At 35.2% G+C, this 21,141-nt stretch overlaps 1 protein-coding gene across 3 annotated transcripts in view; it reads left to right on the top strand.

The window, feature by feature from the left end:
* UBXN7 (UBX domain protein 7) overlaps positions 1 to 20,203 on the top strand; it is a 60,335-nt gene extending 40,132 nt beyond the window's left edge. For all 3 annotated transcript variants that reach the window (XM_025285725.3, XM_025285730.3, XM_044942978.2), the window contains 6 exons: positions 3,523 to 3,669; positions 5,124 to 5,214; positions 5,856 to 5,983; positions 9,986 to 10,379; positions 10,495 to 10,574; positions 11,883 to 20,203. In XM_025285725.3, the coding sequence (XP_025141510.1) occupies positions 3,523 to 3,669; positions 5,124 to 5,214; positions 5,856 to 5,983; positions 9,986 to 10,379; positions 10,495 to 10,574; positions 11,883 to 12,044 (1,002 nt within the window). In that variant the 3' untranslated portion in view covers positions 12,045 to 20,203. The remainder of the gene's footprint in view (positions 1 to 3,522; positions 3,670 to 5,123; positions 5,215 to 5,855; positions 5,984 to 9,985; positions 10,380 to 10,494; positions 10,575 to 11,882) is intronic.
* The last annotated feature ends 938 nt before the right edge of the window (positions 20,204 to 21,141 follow it).

Below are 21,141 nucleotides of genomic sequence, written 5' to 3'. Positions count from 1 at the left end.
GTAACTAGAGGTAGACCATAATCAAGGGTTCTGGCTCCGGCCTGTGAAGTTCATTCAGTATTTAACAAGGTCTCCTATTGTAAGGCCTTGTTCTAGGGGATGGCGATTATATTTATTGGAATAAAGATTTAACTCCATGTGAGAGAGACCAGGAAAGAAACAATAGCTTAAACAAGATAGAGGTCCATGCTTTTAGGATGGTTCTGCTCTATGAAGTTATCAGGAATGCAGCTTTTCCTGTCCTGTTCTGCTGTTCCTTAGGCCTTGCTTGCCCTTGTCTGCATGATTCAAGGTGGCTAACCACTATGTTTGCTTTTCAGTTAGCATGAAGGAGGGAGGTGACTGAGAAAGGTACACCTTTTCCATTTAAAGGAACAACTTAGAAGTCATACACATCACTTCTCACATTCCATCGATCAGAACTTAGCAATGTGGCTACACCTAGTTGCAAAGGATACTAGTAAATTAAGATGCTTAGCTGAAAGTTGGAGATTCTGTTACTATGGTGAAGGAAAAAATGGATATTTGTTATCTGTAAGCAGTTTCTGCCATAGGAAGGTAGTGGTAAACAAATTATACTAAGTCCTTTGACATCAAAAAATTTATAATCTAGAGGGAGAAACAGACTAAACAAAAACCAAAAACAATATCTATATAACATATTTAGTGTATATACATATGTTTTATGTATGTTTGACACACAGAAATTTCAGGTTACAGTAGTTGCTGGGAGAAAGTATAAAATAGAGTAAGGGAAAGAGAGAGAGGACTCTTTTGTTTGGGCACAAAGTGAGGGAATGTAGACCATAGAAGGATCTTAGGAAAGAGTAGAAAAACAGTTAAGTGTAAAGATACTAGTGTTGGAAAGAGATCAGGCATATTTTTGGTACAGCCAAGGAAATTTGTGTAGCTGGAGCTGAGTGAACAAGGCACTAGGGTAAGTTATCTGACCTTGGCAAGGAAATATTTCTTGTTTTCCCCTTTCCCTCTTAGCATGTAAGTTTCTTCTTTCCCCATTAACATGAATACAGGGATTTTGTTTTATTTACTGCTCTGTGTCCATGGTGCATAGAAGGGTATCTGGCACACAACTGCCTTCCAAAAATTATCTAGTGGTATAATCTAGAGTATATTGTACAGAAAGAATCAGAACAATTTCCATAAAATATTTCTTATTTTCATAACAAATGCATGTTTACTTGTAAAATTGCCACTCAGTTGGACTTTACTGATGTAAAGTAAGTAGAAGTAAGGTTCTTCTACTTTTAGAAGAACCAAGAGTACTTTAATTTCCAAAGTACTTGCTATAAATGCAAATTAAAATATTTTAATTAAAATGTAAAGAACTGACTCAGTAACAAAATACATAACAAAGTTTTTCTAAATAAACTTTATACATAGCTTATATTTTTATTCAAATTAGGCAAAAATTAGAGAAAAATTAAAAACCAACAAGGAGGGACTTCCCTGGTGGTCCAGTGGTTAAGACTGCACTGCCAGTGTAGGTGTGGGTTTGATCCCTGCTTGGGGAACTAAGATCCCATATGCCGTGAGGCGCAGCCAAAAGAAAGCAACAAGGAAAAATAATAGTTTCCGTTTCCATCAGAAAGTACAGTGCATATTTTAGTATATTTCCTTTTCAACTTTTTGCATATATATTTGTTGAAATAGATTAATTTTTCCTCTGTATCCTCTTTACATACTTTTCCAACAGTGTAGGAGGGTACCCTTTTTTATACACCCTCTCCAGCATTTGTTTTTTGTAGATTTATTTATTGATGGCCATTCTGACTGGTGTGAGGTGACACCTCATTGTAGTTTTGATTTTTAATTTGCATTAAAAGTAATTTCCTAATATCTTTCAGTTTCTTTTGCATGTATAAGTCTTCTCCCATTGTAAGCTTTGTGCAGGAAGGGATTTTTTGGTTTGGTAACTGCTATAACTCCAGCATCTATAGCTGTACCTGAAACATGGTAGATACTCAAATATGAATCTGAATGAATGAAAGCATGACTGTGAATAGATGAATTTTTTTTTTTTGAATAGATGAATTTTTAAAAACAGTAGCAGATAGCTCTTATTGTTTTTGAACTCTGCATTTTTAAAATTTTTCATGGGTTTTTTGTTTTGTTTTGTTTTTGGGGGGTTTTTTGGTCAGTGTTGCAGGCAGATGTAGTAAATTTACCTTATAGGGATGTGTACTATTTAGTCTGTCCCTCTAGAATGTTTTTTCTTTTTTCTCAAATACTTTTCTTCAGTTAAAGCAGTATAATTACTCACTTATCACCCATTTTTTAAATCCACATGCTTGCTATAGGCAAGGGATTAAGTGGAATACTATTACTTTCTAGAAGCAAGGAGTTATTAGATTTTGTATACTTAAAAATAAGCTTTTGACCAGTTAATTGTAGCTTTCTGGCTCATTATAAGGCTACTTCCTTTTAGAACTTGGATTTTCACCTTTGGAATCAGTAACAAATATTATAAAATTATTTTCTCTGGAAGATTTGTATAGAAAAGTAGAATAACATTTTTTTAAGATTGTGTAAACCTGCTTATTAAACAGAAGATAGTCTTATGTTTTCCAATACCTCCAAAATGATATATGTTCTTCAGTTATTATTAATCTGAGTTTTAGCTGATTCTTAAGATTTTCCCATGTCACGCTGATTTGGCAAAAAATATATTGTTCCAGGACAAAATGATTTAAAAGCTGTGACTTCCATTTCATTGTTTCTATAAGAGGGTTTGGGGTAGCTTTTGCTCATTTGCTTTTCTGCCATCCTTTTCCAGTTCAGTAATATTTCTTAGATTATTGTTGTGATAAGGCAGTGTAAGGGGGAAAAAAGTACACACTCATAATTGATACTTGTGCTGTAAATTGGGGAGTCTTTTGGACATCATTCTGAAACATCGTTTCATCTGTAGTTTCAGTTTTTTAAATACACGCCTAGGAAAAGAACCCTGAGAGAAAAAATCCTCAGCAGCTTCTAGTGAAAGATTTATAGAGTGAATCTATAAAATGCCATGTGCCTAATAATTGAGATGACTATGATATTTGGAAATGTGTGTAAAATGATGTTGAAAAAATAACATAAACTAATACACACATACTGGTTACGGTTATTAAAAAGAAGAGGTACATTTCTGGATAGGGATTAGTAGAGAGCACAATAGAATTGTGCCCTTGTTTATGGAATCTTTTTCAGGTAAAGAGGTTTACATGTTTACCAGTGCAATAAAAATCCAGCCACTCTAATAAATAACAATGGATAAAAGGAAAACAATTCATTTAAATTTGAAAAATGCTTGCAAATGGACTGTATAATTATACATATCTATATACATGTGTATATAAGCAAAAAATGTAATTAATGTTTATACACAGAAAACTCTAGGCGTCATACTTGAGGGAAAAAACAGTATTTATATGGAAAGAAGATAACTTATGAATTCTGAAACACACCTGTTACCAAGTAGGAACTATTTCTAATAATTGTTATGTAACTTTATTCTTACAGGCCAAAGAGTGTGGCCAGATGCAAAATAAGTGGCTGATGATAAACATTCAAAATGTACAAGACTTTGCATGCCAGTGCCTCAACCGTGATGTATGGAGCAACGAAGCTGTGAAGAATATTATCCGGGAACATTTCATTTTCTGGCAGGTGGGAGAGTTAATCAGACATTTTATAGCATTTTACTTTGGTAGTATGTGGTTTCTAGGAGGAGGAAGTAGGTTATAAGCTGAAAAAAAATAGCTGAATTAAATTATTACATATGAAAACATAAAGCCACCCATAATGGCTAAGATAGTAAAGACAAAAGAAAATTAGAGCATCAGTGAAGAGAAGGAGGAAAAAACAGAACCAAGCCAAAAAAAAAAAAAAAATAAGACCCAAGCCATATAACCATATAGTACACATACTTCAGAAGAATTTTAACATCATTTTTTAAGCATCTTGATAAGAGTGTATAGCTGTAGTGTTTAACAGAAATGTAATATGATTAAAATTTTATTGTAGCCACATTTTTAAAAGTCAAAAGAAACAGGTGATTGATTTTAATATATTTTAAAAATAAGTATCTGTAATATAAAACTAATGTTAAAATATTGATAGAGGCATTTGGGTTGTGGGGTTTTTTTTTTTGGGGGGGTGTGTTAAGCTTTCAGGATCTGGTATGTATTTTACATTTACAGTATAGCAGTTAGGATTAGTCACATTTCAAATGGTTCAGTAGCACATATTCTGGGGGCTACTATAATTGATAGTGCAGATGTAGAAGATTTGAAGGAATTGAGAAACCTTTGTTTAATATGTTGATTTTAGCCTGAGTTTGGTAATCTTTGATTGTATGTGCTTAAATTTGTCACTTAGTCTTCCTGGCTCTGGTTTCTTTTTATATAAATTACCATGCTAACAGTAGGTGATCTTGCTCCAGTTTTTTATATTATGGAAAATTATAGGGAAAAACTCCCATAGTCCAGTGGTTAGGACTCTGAGACTTCCACTGGGGACACGGGTTCAATCTCTGGTCAGGGAACTAAGATCCTGCATGCTGTGCAATGCAGCAAAAAAAAAATTTATAAAAAATAAAAACTTACGAATTAATTTTTTCCCTACTCTAAGATATGCTGTTAATGTTAGTAATTTGCCAGTTCATTCTTTACAGGCCCCTGAATTCTGTAAGTTTTTTTCTGAATAGTAACCTTTTATTCAACAACTATTGATTGAGCATCTGTTTGCCTAGCAGTATGCTGGGCACTTGAGTTGATAATCTTAACATATCGTGATTTATTAAGATGTATGTAGTTGAAAAAAAAAAAAGATGTATGTAGTTGAGAGTCAGAAGTGACATAGAGGGACAGGTGACTTGAAAAGGAAGAACTGGGTCAAGGAGAAAGGATGGATTGCTGTATTTATGTAAGGGTCAGAAGTGACTCTGAAGACAGGAAGTGAAGTGTTCACATTAGGTGACCTTCATTTTCTCTGTAGGCAGTGAGAGCCTAACATGCCAAAGGTGTTTTTGGAGAATTAATAGCTGTCGGTATATAACAAGGTACTTTTTTAAGAGGCTGATTTTTTTTTTTTTTTTTTAATATGTATCAATGACTTAACAGGTCTATCACGACAGTGAGGAAGGTCAGAGATACATACAGTTTTATAAGCTAGGGGATTTCCCCTATGTTTCCATCTTGGATCCACGGACAGGTAAGGTATATTTCAGCTTATGGCCTTTAACTTATCGTGTATCTTTCAATTACCTAAACAGTTTTCAATTTTATCTTGGATCCAGTTTCAAGATTGTCTGTAGTAATGTATATGAAAGGTTCTTGTTCATGTGCCTCAGAATTACTTAAAAATCTATTGATGTATGTATTTAGGGAGTTCGTTAGGAAACAACTTTGGGAGATGGTAGTATTTTAAATTTGCAGTTCTGTTCTTTCAAAGAATAACAGTTTATCTTACTGTTTTTAAGGATCCCCTTAGGTCATTTATTTAAGATTGTTCCGATACTCATTGTAATCCCACCAGAGAAGCAGAGGGTAGAGCTAGTTTCATTATTAACTGATTGAGTTTTGTATATGTATTGGTTTGTCTGAATCTCCTCTTCCTAAATAGCAATAAATGATACCAGCAGATAACGTAGTTGTTCTATCATGAAGGCTGGGAATCTCTTAGGTTCTTTATAATTAATGTATCTTCTAGGTTATGAAGACACTGTTAACTTAAGTGGTGATGGGTGGGGATATGTTCCCAGTAAATTTTAATTGTGGTATGCTGAAAGAAATACTTAGTGAGAATTCAGAAAGAACGTTGGTTTTATTATATTTCTATATCCTGGTTTTTAGGTCAGAAGCTTGTAGAGTGGCACCAGTTAGATGTATCTTCTTTCTTGGACCAAGTAACGGGATTTCTGGGTGAACATGGGCAATTGGATGGACTTTCTAGCAGTCCCCCCAAAAAATGTGCCCGTTCAGTAAGTATGACTGAGAAGTGGTGATGGACAATTAAATATAATTGTATAGAAGTGCCTTGTGTAAAATGTTTGAGGTTAAGATGGTAAAGATAATAATGTAAGTGGCAGACAGTTAAAATATGTGGCTGTACAACATCTTACGTTTTGATAGTTTCCCACATAAGGGTTCTTTCTTCTCAGTGAAGCTGCAAGATTCATATTTCCAGTCTCACTTGCTGCCAGGATCAGGCATGGGACCCAAGGCCTGGATTTAGAACTGGACAATGTGAATGTGTAACACTGAGCAGGGCGGCTTACCTGTGAGCCCAGTAACAGAGAAACCCACTTTTTGAGAGGCAGTACTGTTTGGACTTTTGGAATCCAGGTCTAAGCAGCGGCAGAAATGATATTTTTGCTAGAACATCTCTCATGGTGTAGTTGGGCATTATTTCTGATTACATAGCTTTAGGCCCTAGCTCTCAGGCCCACCTAAAGATAATTTCTATATTTAATTCTATAATATGCTATTACTAGGCCGACCTACTTGATAATTGATAGCAAAATTAGTTTTAAGTAAGAGACCTTCAAAGTTGTGAGAATCTCTCATTGATTATGGGAACTATTTGGGTTTGATGGCAGTGAGGATGGAATTGATTATAGAGGATCTGACTTTAGTAGTCTAGTACCATGCAGTAATGAAACAGTTCCTTAAATTACTACCAAAAATAAAGTGCACATTTAAGGAGAGGCTATGAGTACTTGTCAAGGGTTTGTGTAGAATTCATTTTTCCTCCTCCATTACTCATGAATTTTACTTAAGTAGAATTCTTTTTTAAGACATTAAAAAAATCCAGGAAGTTTCTATGATTTCCCTGAGAGGGTCTTCTCATCTTTTGCAATCATAGGCTGAAATTGTCAAAATCCAGAGCCTGAGCTTTCGAGTTGCTGAATTACAACATAAATTTGGTTTAATATTTCACAAGATGTCTTATAAAAATTAAGGAACTTGGTAGGGAAAAGAGTGGGGCCATAAAATTGGATAATTACATAGGGCTTATTTGGGTGAGTAGTACCTCAGACCCCACTTATGAACTAAATAATTCTCTGACTTAACAAATTCTGATCAACTCTGTACAAGAGAAACTGCAACACATAATAGCTTAAACAAGGAAGACATCTTTTCTCAATAAGTTCAGAGGGAAGCAGTCTAGGACTTGACTGCTGCGGATGTCATCAAGGAACCAGGCCCCTTCTCTTTTTTTCCCCCCACTTCCATCCTTAGTCTTGGCTTTTGTCCTCATGGTTATGGTATAGATGCTGTGCTCCCAATATCACAGTCTAATGGAGAAGGAGAAAAGAGGTGATATCTTTATTACAAAGATAAAGAGCCACAGATAATGATTTCTGCTTATTTTAGCTGAACACAGTTGCTTGTACAAACACACACAGTTGAGGTACCTTTTAATAAGGAAGCAAGATCCTAATTGTGTTTATAAAAGGAAGCATGCCCCACAAAAAAATTCCATTTACCAATTTCTCTTGCAGCTAAAAAAAATTGTGGAATGGAACTAAAGCATCACTTACAGAGAAACTAAATAACTAAATGTGCCTGTATTAAAAAAGAAAGCCTCAAATTAATGACTTAATTTTCCATCTTAAATGAAATGAAAAAGGACCCACACAGAAAAAAATTAAATCAAACCCAAACTATGCAGAAAGAAAAAGGGAACGAACAAAGATCAACCAGTAACTTAGAAAACAAAAGAAAAAAGTAAATGAAACCAGAAGCTTGTTTTTTAGAAAGTCAATAAAATTGGTAAGCCTCTAGTCAGATGGTCAGGGGAAAAAAGCCACAAATTACCAATTACAGGATGGGGAAAGGAGTCATCCATATAGATATTACAGTTATTGAAGAAATAATAAGTAATACAGTGAATAACTTTATGTCAAATACTTGACCCTTTAGGTAAAAAGGACAAATTCCTAGAAAGACACAACCTACTAAAGCTCATTAAAGGAAAAACAGATACCCGAATAGTCCTATTAATATATCTGTTAATTAAATTGAATTTGTAGTTTAAAACTTCCCACAAAGAAAACTATGCCCAGGGGGCTTCCCTGGTAAATGTCTTTAATTTTTAAGGAAGAAATAATGCTAATTCTACACAAACTCTTCCAGGAAACCAAAGGGGAAGAAATACTGCCTAGTTCATTGTGAGGCCAGCATTAACTTGCTATCAAAACCAAAACCAAAAACTGAGCTTTGTTTTACAAGGAAAACAAAAGACAAAGAAATTAAACCAATAACCCTCATTAACAGAGATACAAAAATTCTTAACAAAATTTTCATAAATCAGACTCAACGGTTTATAAAAAAGCAGTGTATCCTGACCAAGTGGATTTTAGCTCAGGAATTCAAGGTTGGTTTAATGTTAGACAACCAACCAGTGGAATTCACTAAAAAAGAAAACCATATTATCTGCCTCAAGTACAAAGTTAAATAGAAGTCGGATCTTGTAAGTAAGGAATCAGAGGAGAATGAATGTTGGATAGGAAGCCAGCAGTATCTACTATGGTGGGAGTCTTTAAAATCAAGCTGCATGCTGTGTAATATCATTATTATAAACCTACAGTTCACTTAAGCCATTGGTGGTCACATGGGTACATCTACTTACCTTTTTATTTATTTATATATATATTTGGTGCTAAATTAGCCTTAAGTTGCCTTAAAATTTGCCTCTGTCCATGGGATTTTCCAGGCAAGAATACTGGAGTGGGTTGCCATTTCCTTCTCCAGGGGATCTTCCCGACCCAGGGATCGAACCCAGGTCTCCTGCATTGCAGGCAATGCTTTGCCCTCTAAGCCACCAGGGAAGTCCAATTTATATATTTTTTTGGTGCTAAATTAGCCTTAAGTTGCCTTAAAATTTAAAAAAAAAAAAAAAATTTTTTTTTTTTTTATTTTATTGGTAGATAGGGTAAGCCAAATTGAAACTCCTTTAGTTTTTTGTTAACAACCTGAACTTTTTATTGTGGAAAATTTTAGAATAGAAGGAGTTTATTGAGCCTCTATGTGTCCATTAACTAATTTCAGTCTGGTGAGTCTTGTTTCAGCTATACCCTGTCCTTTGAAGCAAATTATTTTGAAGCAATCTCAGAATTCATTGTTTTATTTATTTATTCTTTGGCATGTATCTTTAAAAGATAAAAGATTCTTTTTTAGAAATAATCACAGTATCCCTAACACACCTGCAAAAAATTAGCTGTAGTTCCTTTATATCATAAAATATCCAGTGTTCAGCTTTTGACTATCATAAAAAGTCTTTGTATAGTTTGGATTCACTCTAGTAATGCCTGTTTTGTGACTCAACAAGTTTAGTGAAATCTGTGACAGTAGGACTTTTCCATGGGGAGAACTATTGGAAGTTGCTTTTTGTGGTCACAATGAGAACCTTCATTGAAATTAAGTTTGGAAAAATGTAGTTGTTTTTTCATATTTTTTATACAGTGTTTTGTTTTGTTTTGAATGTTAAAGACCTGCCTGTTAGATTTTTTTGTAAAATGATCATTACTGAGATATTTATTTACTGATAGCCTTCTGTGTGCCAAAGCTGTACTGGTTAGTGAGCAAGATAGACATCTTTCTTTGTGCTTAGTCATGTTAAAGACTAATGTTTTGACTTTTATATTTAAAACCTTAATTCATGTCTTGTTCTGGGCAAGGAATAAGTTGTTTTTTATTTCCCCCACCCCACATCCTGCCAAGTCCTGTGCTTGTAATCATTGTGCCAGATGGTGTGACAGTTTTTATTTTTGTGTTTAAAGTGCCATTCCAACTTGGCTGTTTAAGACAAAGCTGTTGCCCTCAAATAGCTTAAAATTTAGTAGAAGAGATACATCCAGCAGACAGTAATAATGGCAAGCTGACTGTTTGATTTCCCATACCCTATTTGACTTGATTATTTTTTTGGTTTAACTGTTTTCTTTTTCTTTCTACCCATGTTGTATGACTGCATCTTGCAGGAGAGCCTTATAGATGCAAGTGAAGACAGTCAGCTAGAAGCTGCCATCAGAGCCTCCTTACAAGAGACACATTTTGATTCCACACAGACAAAACAGGATAGCCGCTCAGATGAAGAATCTGAATCTGAACTTTTTTCTGGCAGTGAGGAGTTCATATCTGTTTGTGGCTCTGATGAAGAGGAGGAGATAGAGAATCTTGCCAAGTCTAGAAAGTCTCCCCACAAAGATTTGGGGCATAGAAAAGAGGAGAACAGAAGATCAATGACTGAGCCCCCTGCCAGAACTGAGCCTGGAACAGCCACAAACCACCAAGGATTGCCAGTCATGGATTCAGAAATATTGGAGATGTCACCTGAAAAATCAGATGGAATAGTGGAGGGCATTGATGTAAATGGTGGGTCACATTTTAAACTTCCTTTACTTAAAATTTTAATATTGCTGAAGAGAATTATTTGTTTAAATTAGTGTTCTGTCACATAGCTATATATATTTTTTAACCCTTTCTTTAGGACCAAAAGCACAGCTGATGTTGCGGTATCCAGATGGAAAAAGGGAACAAATCACTCTTCCAGAGCAAGCTAAACTGCTAGTAAGTATATCTAATTTACTTGAAGCAGAAAAACTAATTGGTGTAATGAGCTTGATGATTCTTTGATTATGGGTATTAGGTATGACCTCTAACTGGAAACTTCACTGTGGTGAATCTTTAATTCTCACTGCTTTATTTCCTTCCTACCTTATTTTGGGCAACTTGCATAGTCTGTTCTAGTCAAGGCTTCTCTGTTCCATAGCTGCTTGCAGTAGAAACCTAACTGAAATTATTACCTGGAAAAGGAGTGAGGTTTATTTAAAGACTGTATTTATTTAAAGACTGCCTCCTGGATTTCCTAGTAGCTGGAATTGCAAAAGTTAAGAACCATGACTATTTTCTGTGTGTTTCTCTTGTTGGGCCTGTTGAGTGTCCCCCTTGTGATTCTCTGCTTCATACCATACTTCTCTCTGTATTCTGATGACTGTTTGGAAAGCAGCTTGTACATAATCTGTAATAGAGAGCTTTGAGAGCTTTTTCCTCTAGAGTCCATAGCTGATAAGCCTTTCTTTTGTGTTTTTCAACTCCTGAAAAAGAGAATGAATCTGACTTGTTTAGATTAGCCTATGAATGAATCCTCCTTGGGTCAAGTGTTTATACCTGGCCATTGCTGTGGCTGAAAATAATTAGACTCTTAAAGACTGTGACGAATGCAGGCAGGCTCTAGCCTCTGGTGTTAATACCTAGAATGTCTCCTAGTCTAGTAATTGGAAAGGAATGGGAGATGAAACAATGAATACAAGTATAGACCACTTTTTTGAGAAGATTGGTCTTGAATCTAGAGTGAGGAGTGAGCAGCAATCAGAGGGGAAAAGATGATTGAAGGAGAGACTAAGCATGTTTAAGTCTGATGGGAAGCATCTGTAGAAAAGATGTTGAAGATACATGTAAAGTGGTTTGTGGTGGTGGCATGGCTTCTGAGAAGGCAAGAAAGGATTCAGTGCACAACTGACAAGATAGGATGAAAAATGTATCTTCCCTGATAAATAGAAGGAAGGAAAACTAACGAAATGTTTAAAAATGAGGATAATAATTTTATAAACAGAAATTAGGTTTGTTTATTGGTGAGACAGTAATAACTCTGAACATTTCAATGTCATTTACTGGCTATTAATTATTGAGTACAGGTTTATCATCTCCCCATGCAAAGTGTTATATCACCATTTCTACAAGAGTAAGCTTCAGTTTTTATAACTTAAACTTACATCTTATCTGATATAAAAATGAATATTATATTTTTAAATTATTCATTATGTTCTGTCTTTTGTTCCCATTTAACAACTTTGTCTTTTCTCTTGTTTTTCATAGGCTTTGGTGAAGCATGTCCAGTCTAAAGGATATCCAAATGAACGTTTTGAACTTCTCACCAATTTCCCTCGGAGGAAACTCTCTCATCTGGACTATGATATTACATTACAGGAGGCAGGCCTTTGTCCTCAAGAGACTGTCTTTGTACAGGAAAGAAATTAACATCATGGCCTGACCTCTCTCAGCTTACCCCTTTTTTTCCCTTTTTCTGTGAGATACCATGTCACTGAGTATGCATTTTGGCTCATAGGACCATAGAGCCAAAGTTGGGCAAGCAAGTCACCTGCCTTCTCTTCTGTTTCTTGTTCTCTCCTGTAATCAGCCTCACCTCCCCCCCTTTTTTTTCCTCCTTTCCCATTTACTTCTTTTTCCTACTTTTCTCTCTCTTTCTTACCTAATCTGGTGACCAAATGGAAGTGTTAGGATAAGACCTCCTAGTACTGGCAGCAGGAAATGTGTGTTCCAATAAGTGGTCTCTTACACAGCACTTTTAGGGGATCAAATGAAATGTTACTCCTCAGACGCCTTTGGTAAAGGAATGGCCAGATTCAGAAGTAGAACAGCCTCTCTGTTTTGTAAGCCCTTTTTCAGTAGGGAGAAGAAATTCTCTAACACATGTTTTGTTTTGTTGTTCATGTAGGAAATACCACGTAACAAAGTGCCCAGGCTTTTGTTTACATGGTAAAAGCATCCTTTATAATTACTGCTCATTATATTTAATATTTTTCTCAAAGAACTGCCATCTAGAATTATTTCCATAATATGTGTTACTGACAGAAAGAGTTAAATTAGGGTGAGAAGCATGGAGTGGCTTTCAATATCCTAGCCTGAGACAGCTTTCTTCGTTATTACTCTGTAAACTGTCTTGATCCTGCTAATCTTGGAATGGACATTTTGTGAGCACGTTGTGGTGACTAGAATAGGAAAGTACTTGCCAGTACAGCATATTAGTTCCTTTGGCCCTTCCATTGTTTGGGTCCACAAGTGATCTATAGGAAGGCAGCTGTTCAGTAATCATGAGTACAATGGCTTGTAGTTGTAACCACTATGGTTATTGATTGTCCTATGTGCTTTAAGGCATACTTAATGTATGCCCTGGGGGAAAAAGAAGATGAAGCTGAGAGTTGCTAACCATGTTCCTTTGGTTAGAAATAATGATTTATCTTTTACCCTTGGTTGGAACTGTCTCTGAAAGGCTCTGGTGATTGAATGAGCTTAATTCCTCATGCAGTTTTTTACAAAAGGTATCAGAACTGAAAACTTAGCTCTAAGGGGAGGACCTTTAAAATCAGTTCATAAGACAACATTTAGTAATGGAAGTGGGGAAGATTACCTGTAATTTTTGGGTGTGAGTTTTTTCTGCCAACAAAAGCCACATTCAAATTGTAGTTGGTGAGTGCTTTTTTCAGTATTATTTAGAAGAGGTCATCTTGAATCTGTATAATACAATTAGACTTACCAGCTTCACATTATGCTCAATTCTTATTTTGAGCTTTAGAGTCCTCTGAATGGGTAGTAGTAATTCTGGTGGCAAAATCAGAACTTTAACTTGTTATAAAATCATAATACAGAGTGAACCTATTTTGTTGATTGGGATTTAGATTGATTGATTCTTCTACTTGAGGAACATAAATTGCTATTACTCAGAGACCTTTAGGTTCCCATCTACTTTAAGATCACTCTCTTGGCAACTGGGGGATTTAAAAAAAAAAAAGATGCTTGTGTGTTGCTAGTACACAATTAGAGAATACGGTTTCTAATGGTTGGACTTTGAGGGACCCTCCCTAAAAAATGAGTTATGTATGTCCTCAAGGAAATCATGGAAAATTCTGTTTATTCTTCAGTGAGTCCTTTTGAATTAATGTTCTTACATTTTTTTCTAAGTCTGTGTAAGTGCTTATGTATAAGTATATAATTGTATAAATATTTATAAATATATTTATATAATTACAATTTCATTTATACCTTGAGTCAAAGTTCTCTCTTTAGATTGGTGACTGAGTAATACCACTTTGGTGTATTTTCATAGGCTCTCGAGGCTAACTAGCAGCTTCTGATTTATTGAGGAAGCATGGTTTTCATGTTAATTCCTCAATTGTTTCTCTGAACTTGGATAATATACTTGCTATCTGAAGAACAGAGCTATATACAAAGGTGCATCAGAGGGTAAAAAAAACTATTGGTCATAGACAAGGTCAAAAATCTAAAAATTCAGGGAGGCACAGGGTAAGAGGTGAGGTTATGCTCAGCTTTGGTGCTGTGATGGCACCTATCTCCACTCTCAGCAGAGTCACAGCTAAAGTCCAAATCTGTTAAAAATATGAAGTCAAGAATTTTCCCCATAGGATTCTGTTTCATTCTTTTACCTACTAGTTTCTCTTTGTAAAACATATCTAGAAAACTTAAAAGACAACATGTTCATTAATGATAAGATGTAGTTCTTTCTGATAAGCTCAGCTCTGGCATATCCATGTATAAGAAACCAAAGTAACTTTCTCAACTTTGATTACTATGAGATGACCACATCAAAGTGATATAAGTAAGCATATCAAAGAGATGGGGCATGAGATATTGATCCAACTTAAATAAAACAGGGGTTTTTAGAGTACAAGATGTAGAGGATTTTATTTTGAGGCAGGAGTGTAATTATCCTGGGTTTGGTATATAGGCCCACAAGGAAGGCATTATGAATTGTACACAGGAAGAGTATGGATTGTGCTTTGTTCAAGAACTTAATACACTTTATTAGTAAGTCTTACTTCCTCTGCAAATTCCTTAGCTCTTTGGAGGAGAGGTTTTATTGAATAGATAAAATGAAGTTAGTGAGATTAGATAAAAATAGTCACTCCTCATAGGTATTGGAAACAGCTTGAAAGAGACCTTAAAAGGTAGGAAGGAAAAGAACAGGATAGACTTTGATGAGAATAAATGACAGAAGACAAATATAGGGAGATGAAATGAAAATTAGTAGGGAGGAAAGTAACAGGAAATCATTTGAATTTGATTTATGAGGGGACCAGAGAAGAAAATAGCCAAATGGGGGAAGAACAGGAAAATAATTTTGAGTATCTAACAAGTACTAAGTACTTCATGTGCATTTTCTTCTTTAATCTCCCTAAGGACTCCACAAAATGCATATTTTCCCCATTTTATAGATAAGGAAGAAAATTGAAGTTCAGAGAACTTGTTCAGGATGTCACAGCTAGTAAGTGGCAAAATCAGAGTTGGCATTCATGCTTTTTTTCACTCCCGTGCTGTGGTCTCCTACAACAGGAATCAATTTGTTCAAAAGGTTATCTTCTCATTGTTTGGCTCTGTAAGTTATTTGGTTTTGTTTCCTTAAAGCTCGTGAGGTTTGTACTATGCCTATATAGTCTTATTTACACCATTATTTTCAGTGGCTGATTACTAATTGTTTTTTAAAAATGATGCACTGATGAAGATGTGAAAGGAAAATAACTATGGCACTATTTGCCAAGAAAAAAATGGAAAGGATAAAAAAGAATTTTATCAACCTTTTTTTTTTACCATTTTTCAGAAAAGATACAAGTATCTTTTCTATATCCCGTCTATATTAGATTGTTGAACATTCTGTGTGTATTTTCAAATCTTCTATAAAATTCTACTTCCTTGACTCTGTAAGTTAACAGTTATTTGAGTCCTTAATCAAAGTTGGAAAAATCTTAATCTAAGATCTGCTTCCTGCCTGTTTTTTCCAGTTGGAGAGACACACTACACATGAGCTAATAGAACATGTAAATGCTTACTTTCCTGAGTCTGAACCATAATTACAATAGAAGTTTAGAAAAGGTAAAGAATAGTGTAAGTTTTATTTAGGGAAATAAAACTGAAAAGTGGCAAACACTTGCTCACATTTTCTTTTGATTCCCCTGTATTCTTTAGTACCAGCTTTTGAAACTGCTAGATTTAGGGTGTGACATATAACAATAAGGCATAACTAGGAAAGAAGTATTGATCCCAGGATTAAAGATTTAAGCTAGCAGGGATCTCATTTGGACATTTAGGAAAATACCAGAGGGAGCCACTTGCTACTGGAAAGGGAAGATTTAATTTCTCTTCTTGGGTACACATTAAATGTATTATATATTATATGCAGAAGGGGTACTATATGTAGGTATAAAGTATACTTGGGTTACATCTCTGCCTCTAATTAACAGAGAATTGGACTAGATCAATAGTTCTTAGTCTGTTCAAGTAAAAGGGCTTGTAACGTTAAAATCCAGCAGTGGTGGGGAGTTATGGGGTTAAGTATTAAAATCCTTACTTCCTTAGGTGGAGAAAATGTAAGTGTGTATGTGGAATTGCAGACCCTTTCCAGAGACTCTGGGAACCCACAGATTGTAGACCACTGAATTATATTATCTCTGAATCCTCTCCATTCCAAAATTTAATGCTCTGAGTCTCCTCCTCTTATTTTATATATTAATCCTTAGAGTAATTAAAAGCATTCTTGTTAATCAGTTCTTGCTTTTTTCCCTGTGTCCAGGTTTCATTTGTCCAGTAACTTGATCTACCCATACTGTGATGATTGAAATCTCCAGGAGAGTATAATAGTTTCAGGTTTACTAATGATCTTTTAAACACAATTCATTACTTTTAATTTAAACTTAATGCTGTCTTCCTAATCAGTGTTGAGTGTGACTAAAATGTAATAAGAACCAATTATTTCACTGACAGCCAGAGTTAAATTTAATTCTATATGTGTGCTTAAACAAAGCAGTTTACTGACTAAGCAGTTGTTAGGAAATTGATTTGTGTAAATTGTAGAATTCACTTGGTTTTGACAGAAACAAGTTTTTCAGAATCGAATTAGGTTGACTTTTAAAAATATTTCTTATCCCATAGAGTGTATCTCCATGGTGTCATTTTCTGTCTTTCTGGGTCTCTTTCATTTAGAGCCAGAGAGAGAGAGTAAATAGTACTCAGAAGTATTACTCAATAGTAAATCACGGAATGGAGGTTGATGAGTAAGTAAAGTCTTGTGTAAAACTAAATGATAGTAAGAAGAACCCACCCTTCCGGTGAATAGCAATTTTCCAATAAACATAAGCCTTGATGAAAAAGCCACTTAAGGACAGCTGTGTGCTATGAATATTTAACTTCATTTATTTGCCCTGCTTAGCATTTTACTTACTGTCTTGCCATGAAACTTAGTATTGCACTGTATACATTTTAGAATAGTGGTAAAAATGTTCTGTAGTACTGAAAATAACCAACATAGAACACCAGGCCAGTGTGGTGATTTCTCCTGATATGTCAAAATTCTATATTTCAGTGATGGCTGTTACGGTCTTTGATTCACCTATGTGTCAGTCCTGCTAGAGAGACAGATTAGAATCTTAGCCTTTTTTAAAATAGAGATTATGATGACCTTGGTAGTTTTCCCATGAAGTGATTGTGTGATTAAATTATTGAATGTAATGAGACCCTTAATTAGAAAATCTTTTAATACAACTTTCTCTTTTATGTTTCCATTCTCTTCTTGATTTTTGACATCTATTCTCAGAAAATGTCATGATTTTTAATGAAATTGGATATGTTTAAGAAATTCCATTTCTGACTTTTAATAACTTTTCATTTTTTATAAATTAATATACCAGGAAAGAATTTGAGGCAAGCATCATTTTTTATAACTCTCTCTCTACCTAGGAATCCTTATTCCAAATATAGAATAGCTAGTCCATGACACCCTTCCCCCTTCTTTAGCTTATGGAATGCTGTTGTATTGCTTAGAATCTCAGTCTTTCTCATAAACATAATAGTTTTGGTACAGGCTTTTCTTTGACATGATCTCAAAGTAGAGTTGAGCAATCTATTATGAACTACCTTAATAAAACATAATTTAGTATTTCTGTAAAGCATTTCAAAAGATAACCAGACTTGTAGGATTAGAGATATAAATACTGATGGTAGTATTTTGCCTAAGAACAATCACATATTAATCTATAAATATGGACATTTGCCTTGTTGTACTTAATTCTGTTGCACCAAACAACAAGTTTTTGTTGTTTGCTTAATAGTGTTTCCTCTACAGAGATCAAAATGCCCTAAGATTTTATATCCCTTATAAAGTCACTTGGGTTTATAGATTGGAAGAATAAGCTCTACTTAATGTAAGAAAAATTTTATCTCCATTGAAGGAAATTATTAATCTAACTTGGCCACCATGAATCACTCATTTATTAGACATGGTAAATAAAATGGGAAACATTTCAAATCATTAGATAAATTCTGACTTGGAATTGAATTCTCCCCTCCTTAAAGTCTTTTCTGTTTTTTGTTTTTTTTTTTTTTCAAAGACTCAATATGGGCATCTTAACTGTTAAGGGAGAGAAATTCTTGGTCTGGAACCATTCCCTGCCATTCTGCTTTTTTTATTTTTTAATTTTCCTCTGTCAAGGTCACTGACTCTAGTACGTGTCACCAGGACATATTCAAGTTAATGACATTGGAATGTTGATGCTCAGTTGGATATCTTTCTGTTTTCAACAAAATGGTTTTATAGTATGCTTTTCTCCAGCTTCTGTGTTCTTAATAATGAAAAATATCAATAAATGGTGTGATTCAAAATATAAATAGGTTTTTGACACTAATCATATGCTCTCAGTAGCTTTTTGATCATTTAACTGCCCTGTAAGTTAAACCTCACATGGAGTGACCACTGCCGCCAGAAAATCCCCTCTTACCTGCTAATTAGAATGAAAGTAGTATGTGACCTCCACATTTCAGCTAATTAGTAGTAAGCTTGTAGTGGCTGTTTATCTTACCTATTTGGGGACTTGGGCCTTGTTCCTTTCCTAGGTTTGTCCCTTAGATTTGGAAAGACTGTTTAAAATTTGCTGGGAGACAGACAGTAAAGCTGTGAGATAATCCTCTAGTCTTAGTTGTAGAGAAATGAGTACAGGTTGATGCTTATATGATACTTGGATTTTGAGGGGCTTCCAGCCAAGCTTTAGCATGAATCTTAGAAATAATTTTATTCACTCCTTTAAGAATCTTTTTTTTTTTAGAATGGTTTTCCTTTTGATTGTTAACAACTTCTAAGCATCTGGTGTCTTTTATTATTATTATTTTAACCCTTTAAGAAAGAAAGTAGGTATTGATTGTTCCATGGAAACTCTCAGGAGTGTTTGTAGGCTTCTCTGCATGCTTTGTATGAGTTCAGTTTTAACTGCGTTTTGAGTCATCTGGAGTGTCCAATTCTGGTGTCTTCACTATTGTGTTTTTTCAACATTTTTCATGTCATTTTCCAAATCTCACTTCCCATCTTATTCGGAGAAGTTAATCAAGGAATGGAATTTGGGGATAGGGACGGGGGTGGGTTGGGGACTTGAGTGAAGTCAACTTAGGGTATTTGCTTTAGTGTTCTCAAGCAGTTTCTAATGGTATTTAGAAATTCCCTGGGATGTTTGTATACTCAACTTATTCTGGATAAAGTGGTGGTCTCAGTGAGATTTGCATTCTTAATGCAGGACAAGCTCTAAATTTAATCTGTAGTGTAACTTGGTTATTGAATCCAAGAAGGTAATGGACAGAGACAGTGCTCCTATTGTAGTGTTTCTGGCAAGTGCTCCCTAAAATGCACATAACATATAGTTCTCAATTTTCAGGGCTTTAATCCCATGGTGCTAGGAGAGATCATTTGTTTCTGCAGTTCTTCTCAAGAGTGGGAAGAAGGCTTTGGGACCAGTGAGAAAGGGGCGACAGGATCATCCACTAAATTTTTTTGTTCAAGACACTTGAAAGACCCTCCTGTATATCTAGTAAGAGATAATAAAGGTGCTAGGGAAAGCCTTAAATTTGAAGACATAAGGAGACCATAGAAAATATAAACTTGTAGGAGGAGAAAAACATGCTGTTAGATAAAGCAGAGCTGTAACTGCTGGCTAAGACTCAATGGAACTTCCACTTGCTCTAAAACCAGGGAAATCTTAGATAACTGGGTGTGATATATCTATAGATACACATAGTCTATAGGTAAATAATTTCTAAAATGAGGATCTTTCTCTTGGTGATCCTCTGGTTTTGGCTGTACCAAATTGTGAATATTCTTGCTGTGTTGTACCCAGTTACTTTATATTGATACTGCAACTTGAATTGGGGAGGGGGCGGTGGGACATTTGGGGTGGGGGAGGGAGGGGAGTCTTTCGAAGACATCAGCTCACTGTGCTGAGAGAGGGACCAAACTCAAGGAAACCTCTGATCTATAAATTCAACTGCTGCATTTTTTTATAAATACATGTAAATGTCCTGTTGTAATATTTGATCTTGGAAATAAAATCAAAAACTTTTCAGTATTAGTTTTTTTGCATTACTGCTTTTGTGAGGTAAGACTGGGTACTATTGATACTTTTGTTAATATAATTCAGTTTTGCTTGCCCTCATGTTCTCATGTTGAGGACACTGGTGTTTACTGACAAAGGTTAGTTCATCATTCTATTATCAAGGGTAACGTTTGTTAGCTTCTTCTCTACTCTTAGTTATATGTTGAACATTCATGATGAAAGCTCTATGAATGTTGGCTGAACTGTTCATGAAATTGTTGGGTTAGATAGCCTTGTAAGGAAACTAAGATTGTATATTTGACGTATTGGCAGTCCAATGAATATGTCACATAGAGTCTAGTCTTTCAGACCAGCAGTGACTAATGACTAAGGACTCAGTGTCGGGGTCCAGCCCCGGCTGATCCAGGGTATTCGAAGGAGAGACGGCATCGGCGACCTATTTATTTAAATATTCATCAAAGATATAAAGAGTAATAGAATAAGGATAGCTTAGTGAGGAAATTTAGTGGAGAAAAGAGGCTGAATAATTCAGCCAGAAGGTGAGAGAAAGAACGACACGGGGAGACCAAGTTTCGGTGAACAAGGCCCGCACTTTATTTTCCAAAGTAGTTTTTATACCTTAAGTTATGCATAGAGGATAATGGGGGAAGGGGTAGAGTCATGCAGTAAGCCAGGCTTTCAAACTTATCATATGCAAAAGTTTAGGTGATTTACATCATCTTCTGGCCAGGAGGCCGGTTGACATTTTAAGAAACTTATTTTTCTCTAAAGGTGATTATTCCAAAGTCAGGCGCCAGCCTCCAAAAAAGCATTGGACAAAGCTGCATTCCTATAGGGCAAAGGTGAGGTGGGCTCAATCAAGAAAAGAATTAACTCAAGGGTCCAAGGTTACAGACATTGAGGCTACTACTTACATTTCTATACACCCATTATATCAATCAATACACTGCCAA

This window comes from Bubalus bubalis, chromosome 1, assembly GCF_019923935.1.
Source record: "Bubalus bubalis isolate 160015118507 breed Murrah chromosome 1, NDDB_SH_1, whole genome shotgun sequence".
NCBI lineage: Eukaryota > Metazoa > Chordata > Mammalia > Artiodactyla > Bovidae > Bubalus > Bubalus bubalis.
This window is presented reverse-complemented; position numbering and strand designations above follow the sequence as displayed.